Source organism: Chaetodon auriga, chromosome 5, assembly GCF_051107435.1.
Source record: "Chaetodon auriga isolate fChaAug3 chromosome 5, fChaAug3.hap1, whole genome shotgun sequence".
Taxonomy (NCBI): Eukaryota; Metazoa; Chordata; class Actinopteri; order Chaetodontiformes; family Chaetodontidae; genus Chaetodon; species Chaetodon auriga.
The window spans coordinates 4,131,396-4,147,086 of NC_135078.1; the positions used below are offsets into that span (position 1 = coordinate 4,131,396).

The following is a 15,691-nucleotide window of genomic DNA, read 5'->3' on the forward strand; positions in this document are numbered from 1 at the left end:
TTGTCAGTATGCATTAACTCCCTCTGTAGTCTGTAGAAGTCACATGACCCTCGCGTTTGTGGCAATCACTTGCTCCCATATGCGCACACTAGATGAATGTAATGATAACAGGGACCTGCTTATTAAGATGTTGCTCTACAGCAACACTACTTCTCCAGCACTCCACTGTGTACCTTTAACTGAATGGGTGAGCTATGGACAGTCATTTATCATTCTTTAAGAAGGCAGAGCTGACTCAGAGATGAGACCACAATGGATCATTGTTGAGAGGGAGACTACAACCACAGGCCAAACAACCCATAAGAAGCATCACATGTTTATTCAGGAATAAATAAATCATCAAAGCTTTAATATTAATCTTGACTTTTTCCAGATCAATTCCTGATTCCTTCATGACAAAAACCAAAAAAACATGGAGCAACACATTTACAGATCACATGAGAACATGAGTCTTTGGCATTTCTACTCTAAGAGTAGACTGTGAAATCAAACTCAAAACCATCATGGACACGATATTTGAATGTGATATCAAATGCCATTTGTATTTAGGGTGGCATTTTCTGAAACAACCCATTATTCCTTTAGTCATAGGCACTTTTTTCACTTCCTTCTGATGCTGATTAAATGCCTTGTGTGGTCAGTGAAAGTTAAACAATGAGAATGATTAGACTGGATGAAATACTCTAGCAGGACTCAAAAAAAATTCAAAAAAAAAAAAAATTATAATTCATTGAAAGTCCAGCAATGAATATTTAGAAATATTAGTAAACTGTCCGTTTTGAAGAACAATCACTTTCACAGTGCTAAATCATTGATGCATTGTTGGTGCAGTGTTTTAATGTTGCAGATGGTGCAATGCCTTTTGCTTGAGAAATCTAAACCTGCAAAGCCATCCAACAAAACTTGTAAAAACTTCAAGATTTTAAATGAAATAGGTAGTACAGTAGTCTGTAAACTGCATCTCCCATTGTACTTCAGCACAGTGATTGGGCACATCTATTTTGTTACACTCCTTTCTCTTAATTTTTGCACCTTAACACCTACCGTGGAACAACCCTCCCCTCTCCCTGTCACATTTCCTCTTCTCTTCAGTATCATGTTTGTGTATATTGACGTTTTTCCATCAGCTTCTCCTCCAAACACTTAATCAGGATCGGGTCCACTTTGGGGTCAAATTTGTTAGCAAACCAGTGACCATAGTTGAGGAGCCATCGAAGTTCAGCAGTTCCATAGATGCAGACACTCCGCATGTGTGTACCTGTGCAGGCTGGGTAAAGATTTCCTTCTAAATAGTTCCATTTGACGAGGCGTGTCTTACTCCTCAGATCTGTAACATCTGCTTCTGACCTGGGAATGTGTCCAGGCACCCCAGGGACCCTGACAAGGGTGGCCCAGAAGTGTTCATCTGGTGAGTATGTATCAGCAGACCATGTCAGAAAGTCCTGTGCCACCTGGCTGCGGCTAATATGATTCACAAAGTCCCATGACAAGACAAAATATGCGCTGCCAATGAACATCTCGATACCATGAGGAGGGACATCTTTGGCCACTGTGGTTTTGACAGGAATACGATGGTATTCATAAGGCACATTTTTCAGCTCGTGCTGGAAGCTGAAGCGCTGTTTCTTGAGCTCACTGGGTCGGCTGGACTCCAGCATGTTGCTGCCATTCAGTCGTTTCAGCTCCATTACCAGTTCATAGTTTGACTTGAGAGGAAAGTCCTGGCCACACAGGTTGATGACATACTTCCACTTGACCTCTGACCTCAGCAAGTCAGAGAGGCAGTTTAGGTCGGCATTAAGCCTGCTAATATGGGCATATTCCACAGACTCCAACTTTGATGCAATGAACACATTTTTGGTACACTTTGCGAGGTTTTTAATTGCCTTTATAAATGTTGGAGAGGACTTCTGATCATAGTGAATGCAATAGATGTTATGAGGTGCATAGATGGCATGAAGAATACGCTCCACCATGGGTGCATTCTTATGCACCACCAGAGAGTAAGCCAAAGGGAAGCTCCGCTCTGCATCCGACACTGGTACCTCATTATAACCCCTCGTCTTGATGAATGTTTGACAGTCCGAGGTGAAGCTCACAGTGCTATCATCGTCCACGTCAACAATGGTTTTCTGTTTTATCTCAAGAGCTTTGCCTATCTCCACAGGGTCCAGCTCATAGATGGCAGTGCAGTTGACGTCATACCTGCGATTGTGGAGTCTGGATAAGCTGAGAGTGATTCCATAGGGCTCAATGTAGATGCTGTCCCTTACTGTCACTTTAATGTAGACCAGCTTGAGCAGACACACCGCCAACAGAGACAGAGAAAACAGGAAGCACCTGTGTCTCAATCTATGTATGTAGTGGGCACATCTTATTTTCATTCTAGGAGCAAAGGGATTAAAAAAAATCATGAACATTTGCATTCACACTGTGTAGTTAACTACTGTAGGCAGTTATGTAATGTAAGAGTGAGCATTATTACATTATTTTAATACAATTTTAGTAATATTATTGTAACATTTTTGTTAAGGTGGATGAAATTCTTTGAAGACTTTGAGCAAAGTTTACTAGAGAGGAGCCCAAGTAAATCATTCACAGTACTGTTACAGAGCTGTGCATCTTTCTTTTCCTCGCATCATTTACCTCATGAACACATCAACTTCACATTTCAAATGCGTTTTTGTTTGATAACTTCGTTTAGAAAAATGAAATACATTCACACTTGGAAGAACCTGTGTCAGTGTACATTACCTTGCTCGCTAAAGTTGTCTTTGAGCGGCTCTCTGGTCACGCAGACTTCCCCCACAGATCCCTTAACACAAGGAGAAACACATTGTCTGTCAGTTCAAGGGTAAAAACGAAAGAGAGGAGAGAAAACCAAGTGAAAAGACAGCGAGGAAACATCGGAGCGAAACTGATTGAACAAATTCCACAGAAGTTAGAAACCTGGTGTAAGTGGATCAGTTCTCTGCATTACGCACCGGTCCCACTTCACTGAAAAACGTCCAAAACGGATCACATGATGGGGCTGTGCGGTACAACCGGTCTATCCTGAAATCATTTCTACACATCCGCTAACTGTCTGTGCTGGAACAGCAGAAAGCGAGGGAGCTGAGGGCTTACCACACGCGTAACCAGCCGCGCAGTCATGAGCCCCGTCCGCTGTGTCCATCGCGGACTGGAGTGAAGGCTGAGGGGGGAGTGGCAGAGGGGAGAGTCCCGGCAGCAGTCCGCCCACTGCCGGCTCACATCCCGCACATCACCACCACCCGATACATTTACCACCAACTCACTAATGATTAACCCACCTCAGCACAAGCAAGTCTAAGAATGTGGCAAGACAGCGCTGCTCTTACCTTTCACACCGCTGCTCATCCATGCATGTGCAGTCTCCTGTGTTCAGCATCTGCCGTGCGGTGTGCCAGCGCAGGGCCCCCGCCATCATTCATACCTCCTGAGCCCACAGCTCCCAGCCAGCAGCTCCCACTTTGAAGCACACACCACAGACACTTAAATGTAATGGATTTTCTTTATTGCTACAACAGTTTGAAATATCACATTCAACACTACAAATACTGTAAGTACCTGAACAATGCTCAGCTAAACTTGAACACTGTGTTTAGGGATACTGTATATGCAGTGTGAAGCTACAGTCTGCCGCCACATGGCCAAGTAGAACTTTGGCTGTTTCTTGTCTGATATGAACAACATCATAAAAGCAGAGGTACAACAAGCTCATACAACATGGGAAAAGAAGGAAAAAAAATGAACACTCAGAAATACTTTTCAATCCTATTCACTCTGTACCCTCCTTAGTTTACCACAATCACAGTGACCACAGTCAATTGAGTAAGTTCATTTCTAAAGTTCAGTTCTCAAAGCAAACACTATTATGAACCAAATGTAGGGAGAGATAATTAGAATAATTCATTGCCCCAGTCTTCAGACTCAGAATAGTCTTTATTCAAGAGCTTCTCCCAGTAGCAGTCCAGCATAACCATTGGCAGCAGTTCCTCATCATCCACCAGATGGATTATCTTGATTTTCAATAGACGGTTCAGGCTGGTTGCCTCTGCACAAACTGAAAGGGCACACAAACACATTCAAACTACATGAAGTCCTCCTTTACTCTAAGTGTACAATTGATTTTAAAGAGGCTGTTTGCAACAGTGGTCAGAGAAGCTCCAGGTGGGAGACGTATGAGGCAGGTGATTAATTATTGACATAGAAAAAGTCATGCTTCAGTGACCGCCTGCCTGCCTGCGTGCCTGCATGCTTTGTTTGCGTTGCTCTGAAGGAAATGTCAAAGGCAGGATGTATGTGGAGCTGAGCCTGGGTTAGACATGTCAGCAGACAGGAACTACAGACCTGTGGTCAGCGCCCCCTGAGAAGATCCGGCTCTGCAGTGCAGAACAACGTCCTCAGGACATGTCTGTGGTGTGTTTCCTTCAGCCTCCCAGTTCAATAAGTAATAAGACAAAGGTTTGTCTCTGAACGTCACCTGAGCAAACAGTGGAAGGAACTTATCAGGGATGTCTTCTAATAGCACTGACATGTCTGTTTATAAATGATGACTTATTAATGAGCCTATCGAAGATATGGTGGGATATGTGAAACCTGGGGGCCGATCAAATGTCTTTCAGCATTACTCTGGAACAACAGGCCTCTGTAGCGCAGCACTTTTTAAAAAAAATTCTCAATGATATGGAGGAGGAGGAGGAGGAGGAGGAGTGAGTGGGCTGGAGCACAGCTCTACAGTGAACAATCAATAATTTACATCCTAATGCTGTGTCTTGCCCTGTCTCCACAGACCCTTACTGGCAGGTAGGAAACAGCAGACAAGTGAACTTACACAAGACGGGAAGATATTCTGTGGGATGCAGCCATGTCTTTGGACCAATCTTACCAAATTTGTATATCTCTGTGTCAAATGTAAGGTCAGTCAGACTCATGGTGTGGGAGGGCACAGCCTTTAAAGATTTGTGTTTCTATATGTTAATTATGGTGCCACCATCAGGCCACCTGGCCACATTCATTGTGAGGCATTTGCACATCATTTCCAGTAACTGGGCCAAGTTTCATGTCTGTAGCTCGTTCCAGCTCACCGATTGAGCCACGGTGGCAGACGACAAACAATAAACTGGTCTAAACTCAGTGGAGTTCTGCCCGTTCTTTAAAAACAGCTCACTAATATAGTTTCATTTTGAAAAAAGGTTCAGTGATTTTGTAAAACAGCTGGTCACTTTAGAAAATTTGACTCAAACAGGAGGAAATTTTCAGCAGCAATATACCCATATTAGGTGTTCTAGAGGATATTTCCAGCAGCAGTCTGAGTATGTGGGATTCAGTCAAAATAAACTACAGTGTGCCTCTCACCCATTCCAACGGTGTGGCTTGCAGATGTGTTTTGAATAGTTTTCAGACAACAATGGAGCTCTATAGCACAGAAGAAGAAGATACAGCAGGCTTTGGACGATGGTTAGCACTGTCACCTCACAGTTAGAAGCTTCTGGGTCTCAACCTGTCAGCCTGTGTGGAGCTTGCATGTTCTCTCTCCTACCAGAGTATGTTTTCTGTAGGTGTGCTGGCTTCCTCCAGTTAGGCTAACTGGTTCCTCTAAATTGCCCATTGGTGTGAATGTGAGCGGTTGTCTGTGTCTATGTCAGCCCTGTGACTGACTGGTGACCTGTCCATACAAAATACTGTGACTACAGTGTCCCTCCCTGCTTTGATTCTGGCAGGGGACCTTTGTTTCGTCTCATCTCTCTTTTGCTGCCTTTCAGAGTAAAGGCAAAGTGCTCACAAAATACTTAAAAAATAAATAAAAGTCTGCGTTAGTGTGGGTGTGTTATTTCAGGTATTGTTGGCGAACAATGAAATACACTCATTGGAGAGGAGGACGAGTTTGAAGGCCTATCACGTGGCAAGACAGCACAGCAATGTATAACACAATGAAACGGGACTGGACTGAGACTGCAGCATGCTCATTCACTCTGTCCTACTCTGTCCTCCTACAGAACAGGTTAAACTGGCCTGGCTGAAAAGCCGACAGAGAAGATAATTCATGCTTCTGCAGCCATATGTATGCTTTGAGTGTTGTGAAAGGGATTGAGGCAGCCTAGTGTCTAACCTTGTCCCAGGCATATGCTGAGCTGACAGGGATGTTGTTACCAAGGATAGACTCCAGCCAGCGTTCTGGAGCCAGGTGCAGCTTGCCTTTACTGTCCTTTATCGAGCCATCACACAGCGCTTGAGCGAGGTGCCAGTGACCCTGCAGGAGCAAGACAAACAAGATGTTTTTTTCATTCACTACAAATGCTACTACAGATAAAAAATAGCCGATGTTGCCAATACTGCTATTTCATGGATGTCACTTGTTTCAGTATTTACTCATTGCTTATGTTTATCAGCCACTTAATGTCCAAGGCCCTGTTGATACAGAAACATGCATCTCTGCTGTCGTGTGTAATTACTACCCTTCTTGTTCAGACATCAGCTTTAATTATTTCAGGCTGCTGGCAGGTAAGTATGTTTGGTGACAACTCTGTGGAGAACAAGCTGCTATGTATGGATTAAATAGGCTTTATGAGAAGAGCTTTGCATAACCTTTAGCAACAGCTGTAGAGTACTTCCAGATGGCAGGACTCCCCTCTGTACGAGCTTAGAGAGATGTCTGCTCTTGTCTTCAGCTCTTGTCTGTATCAGTGCAAATTTTCCTTTCCTCTGAAAGTTGATGTGTTGTGTTTGTGAAGTATTTCCTGGTTGTGAGGCACTGCTCTGACAGCTGCTGGCTTTCTCATTCAGCCCATCAGTGTGTGTCAGAGTCTCCTTCCCCTGGGTTAGTAATGGAGCAGGAGGTCTGGGGACTGTACAGTCCTTGGTATTGTTCGGAGGTGCTGATCTTAACAGACTGGCCCGTGTAACTGGTCTCCGACTTTCCTTTCTTTGACTGTCTTGATTACAGCTACGTGCTTCACTAGCTTTAGAAGAGGCCGGTGTGGAAGGTAGAGTGGAGAGGAGACCTGGCTGCGGATGGTTGGGAGGTTGAATGCAAAGTTTAGCCTTCATGGCTTCATACACCTCTACCAAATGCATTTGCCTCTGGAGGATCTCCACCAGCGTCCTTTGACATGAAGCCAGGTTGACAACTTGACTGTTCAACACACGTTGGCGAAAGTAGTGTGACACACTCCTGCACAGACAGTCAAACAATACTGGTGTTATTTAGACAAGCAGTGTGTTAGCACAATGCTAAAAGCGACATTTCCTTGGGTCTTTGAAAAAACTGTTTAAAGAATGCATGAAGGATCAGACAGCCCACTGTACAGCAATGAATAGCAACCACAAAACCACAATGTTCCTAAAGCATGAAACTAACTGCATTGGATTTCTACCTCTACTACACAGGTGAGAGTAAAGAGACAGGTGAGACTGAGAAAGAGGGGGGAGTGACACAGTTCAGCTTGGTTCAGACCTTTACTGACCCACCAGAGGGCAATAAAGACAGAAAAACACAAAACAACAGTTAGACACAGAAGACTTTTGGTTTCATTGGTTCTGAGTTTAAGCCCTTTGTCCAACTTGTTGCTGAACAAATGACATATTTATTTAATCTCTCAATTTCTACAAGAATCACCCTTTAGGACTGGAAATCTGCACATGTAGTCCCACTGCATTAGGGTGGTAACAAATGATCTAAACAACTATAAAGTCCAAAGTCTAAAGACCAAAGTCCTTAGTTACTAATCAGGAAGGAATTCTGTGTTTACTCCACATCAGTGTGGTTTCAGAGCTAAACACAGATCTGTCATTGCTATTACTTTGTTTACTCATGATATTGTATCTGTTGTTGACAAAGGGAAATGTTGTGCTGCCCCCTTGTAGATTTAACAAAAGCTTTGCTGTTGATCATGCTATGCTCCTACAGAGGCTAGTTGATACTCCTGATAGTCCTGTGAATGGCTTCAGGCCTACCTGCCTCATAGACAACAATATTATTATATATAATATAATAATATACAGTCGTCCTCAAAATTATTCATACCCTTGCTAATTCTTGTGATTTTTTAACTTAGTGACGAAATATTACATTTTTTTTAAGTTTGTGTATCAGTCATATGCGAACAACAATTGAACGAATGAAAGAAGAAGAAAGAAAATATTCATTTCAGGGGTATTTTATTGATGGATTCCCAAAAAATGCCATGTTCAAAATTATTCATACCCCTGACAATATTTCAACAAAAATGTACCAAATGTGGTAATCTTTGTCCAGGAGTTACTTTAAGGTGTCACAATGGAATAAAACCCTTTAACATTGTTGACCAAATGTTAAACACTGATTTAAAAACAAAAAAAACCCATCCTTCCAGAAGAGTATAAATAGGGGAAAAGTGCTCAGGTCATTCTCAATTTCTGGTCATCATGGTCAAGAAGAAGGAGCTCAGCGAGGACCTACGTCACCGTCTTGTATGTGCCTACAGTGAAGGAAAGGGTTATAAGGCCATTTCCAAGCAGTATGATGTCCCTGTGTCAACCATCCAGAGCATCATCAACAAGCACAAGAGGTTCAACACTGTTAAAAACCTCAGTGGGCGTGGCAGAAAGCGTAAGGTGTCCTCTAAACTTGCCAGGAAAATCTGCCGAGAGGTCAACAACAACCCACAGACCACAACCAAGGCCCTAATTGAAATGCTTGACCAGGCAGGGACACAGGTGTCACGGTCCACCATCGAGCGAGTTTTGCACAGAGGAGGTCTCCGTGGGCGTACACCTCGGAAGACGCCGTTGCTCAGGAAGAAACATCTGGAAGCTCGCCTGGCCTTTTCTAGACGTCATCTGAAGCAAGATCCCAGCTTTTGGTCAACCATCCTGTGGTCTGACGAGACAAAGTTGGAGTTATTTGGCCATATGGACACTCAATATGTCTGGAGAAAGAAAGGAGAAGCCTACAGACCGAAGAACACTGTGCCCACTGTCAAGTATGGTGGTGGGAACATAATGCTATGGGGATGTTTCTCCTCCAGTGGCACAGGGAATCTCGTCAAGGTCCGAGGAACCATGAAAAAGGAGGATTACATCAGGATCCTTGATGAAAATGTGAAGGAATCTGCTGAGAAACTCCAGCTTGGCCACAACTGGACGTTCCAAGACAGTGATCCTAAACACACTGCCAAGGTAGTGAAGAAATGGTTCAAAGACAATGATGTCAACGTCCTAGAATGGCCAAGTCAAAGTCCTGACCTGAACCCCATTGAAAACTTGTGGCATCACTTGAAGACCAGAGTGATGGCTAGGAAACCGACCAATCTGACCCAGCTTGAGGCTTTCGCCAAGGAAGAGTGGGCCAACATCCCACAGGAGACATGCAGGAAGCTTGTGGACACGTACAAGAATCGTCTAGAAGCAGTCATAAAGAACAAAGGCTATGTGATTGACTATTAAAGAAAGACAAAGGACGAGGGTATGAATAAATTTGAACATGGCATTTTTTGGGAATCCATCAATAAAATACCTCTGAAATAAAGATTTTTTTGAATTTTGTATTGTTGTCATTCTTTCAATTGTTGGTCACTTATAACTGGTACACAAACTTGAAAAATTGCATTCATTTCATCACTAAATTAAAGAATCACAAGAATTAGCAAGGGTATGAATAATTTTGAGGACGACTGTATATTCTAATATAATATTATAAGGGTTCACACTAAATACATGTTATTCTCTAGAGCCAGACATATTGAGAACAATTATTGCATATTCCCACTGTGAATGGACACAGTATTGAGAGGGTGTCAGAGTATAAATATCTTGGTAACTGGATCGAAAACTTTGGTTCAAATTTCACATTTCCACACTTGACAGCAAGCTTCAACATAAATATGATATTTGAATAGAGAATTTAGCTCTGCTCAGCAGTGAGCAGATAACTGAGGCAGCCTTCCTGTCAACGTTGGATTATGGTGGTTTTATCTATATGTTATGATCCTGTTTATTTAGTTTTGTCACTTCCTGTTTTCACATTTTACTTCACTTCCTGTATTTTCCCACCTGTATGATCGTCCCGTTGTTTTTCGCCTGTGTCTCATGAGCTCTCCCTCCTCAGTGTATTTAAGTCCCTGTGTTCCCCTCTGTCTTTGTCAGTTCATCCCTTGTGCACGTGTGTCAAGCTTTCCAGTTGCTTTGTGAGTGTTTCTCTGTTTCAAATGTGTGTTTGGACTTTGCCTCGTTTTTCCCCAGGATCTGTCTTGTTTTTGGATTTCATCAGCTTTATGGACTTAAACTTCGGTTTGGTTTGCTTTTGTTATTAAAATAGTTGAACTGCACCAGTCCTGCATTGTCTAGGCTGCATTTGGGTTTAATTCCTGTTTTGTTTTGTTTTTTTGGTGACACTATGATCACCCCACTGCCCCTACTTGCACCTAGATTCAGTTTATAACTGAGCCATCCTTCTCAAGGCAATGTTACTTTTACACTGTTTTTGTATATATGTGTGTCTATATATGATTTTATTGTCTTATTTGTTGCTGTCTGCACCAACTTAATTTGCCTGCTGGGGGATCACAAAAGTCTTCTTTTATCACTCCACATAAGATCATTACTGCTGACAGGTCTTCTTCTTCTCTTTGCATCTTGTATGAAAAGGTTGGGTGATCATTGCTAACAGTAAGATTTGACAGGCATTGGTTTGGATTTATTTATAAAGCCCTTAATGGCAACATATCATCATACATCACTTCCTCAAACTCCCAGTGTCATTATTAACTTAGCTTCTTCCCCAGAGTCTCTGTGCTTTCTCCTCTCGCAGGCTCCCATGGATAGTGGTTGAACCTGGATTGTGGATTATAGCTACGTCTGCTGCCATGGCCCTGCCTGACATCCACTGCTCCTGCTATTAGTCATACTTTATTATTAGATCTGTCTCTGTCTCTAACCCAGCCGGTCGAGGCAGATGGCCGCCCACCCGGAGCCTGGTTCTGCTTGAGGTTTCTGCCTGTTCAAAGGCAGTTTTTGCTCGCCACTGTCGCCAAGTGCTTGGTCATGAGGGAACTGTTGGTGTCTGTAGAGAAAGAGTTTGGTCTGTACCAGCTCTATAGAGAAAGTGTCCTGAGACAAGTTCTGTTGTGATTTGGCACTATACAAATAAAACTGAAGTGAATTATTAGCCCTGTTCACTGTTTTTAACTGTGGTCTGTTTTTCTCATGAACTATTTTAATCTGGATCTATTCTTTTTTTTCTTTTTTTTTTTCAACTGGACTCTCAACGTCACTGGAAATGAGGGCAAGTCCTCAATGATTCTGAGACTTTAAATGAAGGTTTAATGAATACCCAGTACTGCGAAAGTGTTTTGTTTTTGTTTAGATCTGGTAATGAAGAAACTTTTAATAAATCCCCAGTTGAACAGTATTACCTAAAGCAGTTTTTGGAAGGAATGAGCATGAATGCACCTGACACGTCTATGTTGCTTTGTGCACAACTATAGTATTTACTGATGGTAAAAGTTCAGCCAGGAAGTAACAAGATATAAAGGACCTCACTTTCACAACGGTTAATTTGGGAAATAAGTTTCATTTCAGTGGTTTAGATAATATGGTTATACTGTGGGCTCTAACTGTACACTCTGCTCTAAAGTCACCATGTCTTCAGATCGATGCAATGACTTTTGTGAACTGCACATTATTAAGTCTGAAATGCTTACTAATTAAAAAAAATCTAATCTAAAGAAGTGTAATTTATTTGATCCTAGTGCAGCGGTCTACCCAACTCTATCTTAATATGCTGACTCATTTCAAGAAAAGTGGTGTAGTGGCTCAGGGACCAGTTCAGACCTCCACTAGTTCCCTCCTGTAGTCCAAACACATGCAGGTTAGGTGAAGTGGGAACTAAATCACCTTTAAATGTAGATATGTTTTTTGTGATCAACATATACTGTAGGTGTTTTTGTTTACAGTGATGTCGCCTCAGACTCAAGAGAGGTGATGGAGTACAGAAGATGCTCAGACAGCTTTGTGTCAGCCAGCATTTTTACTAAGCACTTACTGCAAAGACATTTTTGGAAATATGTCAAGTAAAGACTTTATTTTTATTTATTATTTACTGCATGCATATGTTGCACAGAATACAGTAAGTAGCTAACTTTATGCTTAAATTTGCCACATTCTGAAATGACAGCATTCAGAAACACTGTAGCTTTTGCTGCTGGCTCACAAAGCCTCACTTAAGACAAAGATGGGAAAAGTTACTGAACTGACCGGTATTTTTGGGCAAGATTATCCTTCTCCAGGTGCTGTTTGGTGAGCACCTCAATCAGCACATTCTGGATATGTGTCAGAGCTGCATGATATCTGCCTGAAAAACAACAGAAGCTGCAGTGAAGGATTCAAATTCAGTGTCTGGTCGTTATTTGAAACCAAGCTGGCAGTGCATATCATCTCATTTGCATTAGTATTACTGGCTGAACATGCTGGAATCCTATGGGCTAATTTTGGTGTACAACTGTCTTTACATGTACCTTAATCACCAAATGACAATGTAATATTATTGCTATTATCATTATTCTTCCATTTCTCCCTGTTAAAGGAGTCTTTCTTATCTGAATCAGGGGTGTAAGGACAGACGGTGTTGTATAGATTGTGATAATTTGTGATACTGGGCTATAAAATAAAACTGACTTGGTGTAACGGGGCTGGACTGTTTGCAGCTACTCTACCTGCATCCTGCGGACCAGCCAAAGGCCAAGAAGATATTTCTGTTTGTTTCCTCCCAACCTCCTCCAAAACCATTGTTATGGCCTCTGAATGACTCAGCTATAAGAAAGATAGTGAAAAATTATGAGAATCACACCAAAGCTGTAAACCAGTGAAGCTTTCAATAAACTTTTCAATAATGCGGCATGGCTTCTAAAGAGAGGGACATCAGATGATTGGACCTGTGCCATAAATGGCTAAAAAGACCTTTTCTGTCTGCACATTTAATCCAGCCTCAGATGACACTAATGCACACTTGAGTCTGAAGGTATTGGAAGAGTAAAGAGCTCTCACATTATCAGTGGTGGTGTCTTTCTTTCTCAGCTGAATGTCACCAGGCTCCCTGGCTCCGTCTCTGTCACCTGATTCTCTGGATTTTACATTTGCCGTGTCATTGTGGCTGGGAGTGAAGCTGCTCTGGCAGGGGAGCTGCATGTGGCAGTGAGCCTCTGAGGATGTGTCACCTGAAAGAATCCTGCACTCAGTCCTCAACTGCAATCACTGCTCTAAGAAATGCAAAGTTTGAAGGTTTTCCAAGCTTAAAATAATGTGATCCGACACAGTTTACACACAGATTTTGATAAATGTTTAAGCTATCTTGCCAACTTTGTTGCCAGAAGTCCTATTCTGTACTTTGGTCAGCAAAAATCAATTACACGGTTCAAACTATTTGCAGCTTGAAAATGTGTTCAGTGAAGACAAGTAAATTTCTATAATCCATTGTGGTGAGATGATAATTCGTATGAAGAGATCGTCCTCCTTCCTTAGATCCTCTCGCAGGCGACAGATGTCTTCTGTGAGTAGACAGACCGACAATTCTCACACACACCCATGGTCAAACGACAGCAGCAGTAGGTGTGAGCAAGAGGTGTTTCTGGAAGTCCATAACTGATTACAGAACAGGATCAGAGCTGCAGAATGTGTCCCAGTAAAAGTCTCCATTTCAGAGCACTTTTGGAGCTACTTTGACTAAAAAACAGGCCGGTGATAGCTAGCAGCAGACTCTGCTAGTGGTATAAATGTGGAAATTGGCGATTGTGAGCAAAGCTGGGAAATTCCAATCTGGGTGTAGTACAACAGAGCCCATTCACGAATTAAACAATAATAAGCCATATTTCCAAAGAAGGATAAACAAACCGCACCAAATCATTCCAGATGCAGTGACACAGAGCCAGCCAGTCATAAACTTTCAGAGTATGGACAAACTTGTTTGTTACCTTCATTTATCATTCATGATTTTTCTTGACACTGCAGCTCAAAAACTAGTGCAAACTCCAAGCTCCGCTGATGATGTGGTGGTGCAGCTGTAGGAAAGACTGCAATATTCAGTGAAAACACAGAAGGTGTCACTCTGTGTGTGTCCGTGTGTGTGTGTGTGTGTGTGTGTGTGTGTGTGTGTGTGTGTGTGTTGCCTGCCTCCTCCCGTATTCTGTTGCCTTCTTATTGGTCTCAAACTAGTTTCCAAGGTGTTCCGACTAAAAGTGTATCTTGTTTCTAGCTGCTGTTGTAACATCTGGGAAAACTCATGATGAGGTCATGACACGTCTTGTAAACTGCACAACAAGGCAGGCTTGAGCATGGATCCATGCTGACTCATAGTGTTTTTGCCTTAAATCTAAAACATTTATCCGGCACAGGAAAACAGTGGACAGTCTGCACTTGGCTTACACAAAGTCTCCACAAAGTTTCCAGCACCAAGAGCTCACTGACTTAAGGCTGAAAGGTGAAACTGCATGCATAAAAAAGGTGAAGCCAGCTGCCTATAGCTGCTGTGCTCCTATAGGCTCACATTTACTCTGCAGAGAAAACAGGAACAAACTGAAGACAAGACTGGAATGTGGAAGGTTGCTCACCTGCTCGTCTGTATGGTTCAGGTGCCTCGCAAGGCTGCTCATGCATAACAGAAGATGCTTGGAAAGTTAAGAGCAGCTCTTTCATATTCTCCTCCTCCGCCATGTCCAGTGCACTGAGGCCACCGACATTCTTGTCACTGATGTTTGACCCATACTGGAGGAGAAGCTTCACCACCTACACAACACACATGCATTTCACAACATCTTGTTAGGAGGTGGAACCTCCAGTACTGTGTGGACTTTAGTATTGTGCAATATTAACTATGGAATCTATAGATAACTTGTAGTCAATGCTCCTGTTTTCACTGGAGGCACTGTTGCTCAAAATCTGCATCTAGCAGTGCTGATGAATGGTAGCCCATCCATTACAAAACCCAATAAGGCATTAACATGATTAAGCCTTCTGGCTCCAGATTGGCAGCTATCATGTCATATTCAAAGTCAATAAAGTCAATTTGCTCATTCCGGCTGATGCCAAAAACAGTGCTGTGTCTGAGTCATACCACACACTGCAGATACCAGCCTTACCCGATACAACACATGCACCATGAGAGTTGCTGGAAGCTTTCACAATGCATTAACATATGTGTCATAAATCACTCCCCATCTATACTCCATCTATGTTCACTGGATATCTGTAAACCTTTGTGTCAGGCATTGAGCTGTCATGAAGAAAGCATCATGAACAGCTGGTAACAATGTATGTGGTATTGGGCCACAAAGCAAGTGACTCATCTGATGTGGACCCATCACCTGATAGTGTCCAGAGCAAACAGCATCATGCAGGGGTGTGACACCATCATGGCTTCTAGCATTAACATTAGCTCCAGCCTTCAACAGCTCCTCAGCCACTGCTTCATCACCCACAGCAGAAGCCTCATGGAGAGCTGTCCAGCCTGACAAGTCAAGTCAACATTCACTGGTAAGCATTGGTCTTGTGTTTGGTAGTTAATACTTGTTTAATGAGAAACTGAAATAATGTAAAATGTCAGAATATAGAAGTGATCAGTTGTGTCTAAGCTGTGACAAACCTGCGTTATCCTCCACGTTGACGCTGATCCCAGCCTGAATGAGCGCTTTGACTCGTG

General features: G+C 42.6%; 2 protein-coding genes across 3 annotated transcripts; both read right to left on the reverse strand.

The window, feature by feature from the left end:
* Nucleotides 1–300: 300 nt before the first annotated feature.
* gcnt4a (glucosaminyl (N-acetyl) transferase 4a) lies at nucleotides 301–3,172 on the reverse strand. 2 transcript variants are annotated; one of them, XM_076731140.1, is made up of 3 exons: nucleotides 2,985–3,172; nucleotides 2,755–2,815; nucleotides 301–2,385 (listed from the first exon to the last, which is right to left on the reverse strand). In XM_076731140.1, the coding sequence occupies exon 3, from the start codon at nucleotides 2,382–2,384 to the stop codon at nucleotides 1,095–1,097; it is 1,290 nt and encodes a 429-aa protein (XP_076587255.1). In that variant the 5' UTR covers nucleotide 2,385; nucleotides 2,755–2,815; nucleotides 2,985–3,172; the 3' UTR covers nucleotides 301–1,094. The 2 variants fall into 2 exon arrangements, with proteins under 2 accessions (XP_076587255.1, XP_076587254.1); XM_076731139.1 differs by having other exon boundaries at nucleotides 2,950–3,169.
* A 748-nt stretch (nucleotides 3,173–3,920) lies between these two features.
* On the reverse strand, nucleotides 3,921–14,684 carry LOC143320640 (ankyrin repeat domain-containing protein 31-like). The gene is made up of 4 exons (XM_076730469.1): nucleotides 14,604–14,684; nucleotides 6,134–6,274; nucleotides 4,372–4,504; nucleotides 3,921–4,084 (listed from the first exon to the last, which is right to left on the reverse strand). Exons 1-4 carry the CDS (start codon nucleotides 14,643–14,645, stop codon nucleotides 3,921–3,923), a joined length of 480 nt encoding a protein of 159 aa, XP_076586584.1. The 5' UTR covers nucleotides 14,646–14,684.
* Between the last annotated feature and the right edge of the window lie 1,007 nt (nucleotides 14,685–15,691).

Excerpts from the sequence above, each read along its gene's own strand:
- gcnt4a (XM_076731140.1), bottom strand. The coding sequence starts at position 2,384 with ATGAAAATAAGATGTGCCCACTACATACATAGATTGAGACACAGGTGC.
- LOC143320640 (XM_076730469.1), bottom strand. The coding sequence starts at position 14,645 with ATGAGCAGCCTTGCGAGGCACCTGAACCATACAGACGAGCAG. Across the intron at positions 6,275-14,603 it reads TGAACCATACAGACGAGCAG|GGTCACTGGCACCTCGCTCA; the intron begins GTGAGCAACCTT and ends TTGCTCCTGCAG. Across the intron at positions 4,505-6,133 it reads CAGCATATGCCTGGGACAAG|GTGACGTTCAGAGACAAACC; the intron begins GTTAGACACTAG and ends CTGTTTGCTCAG.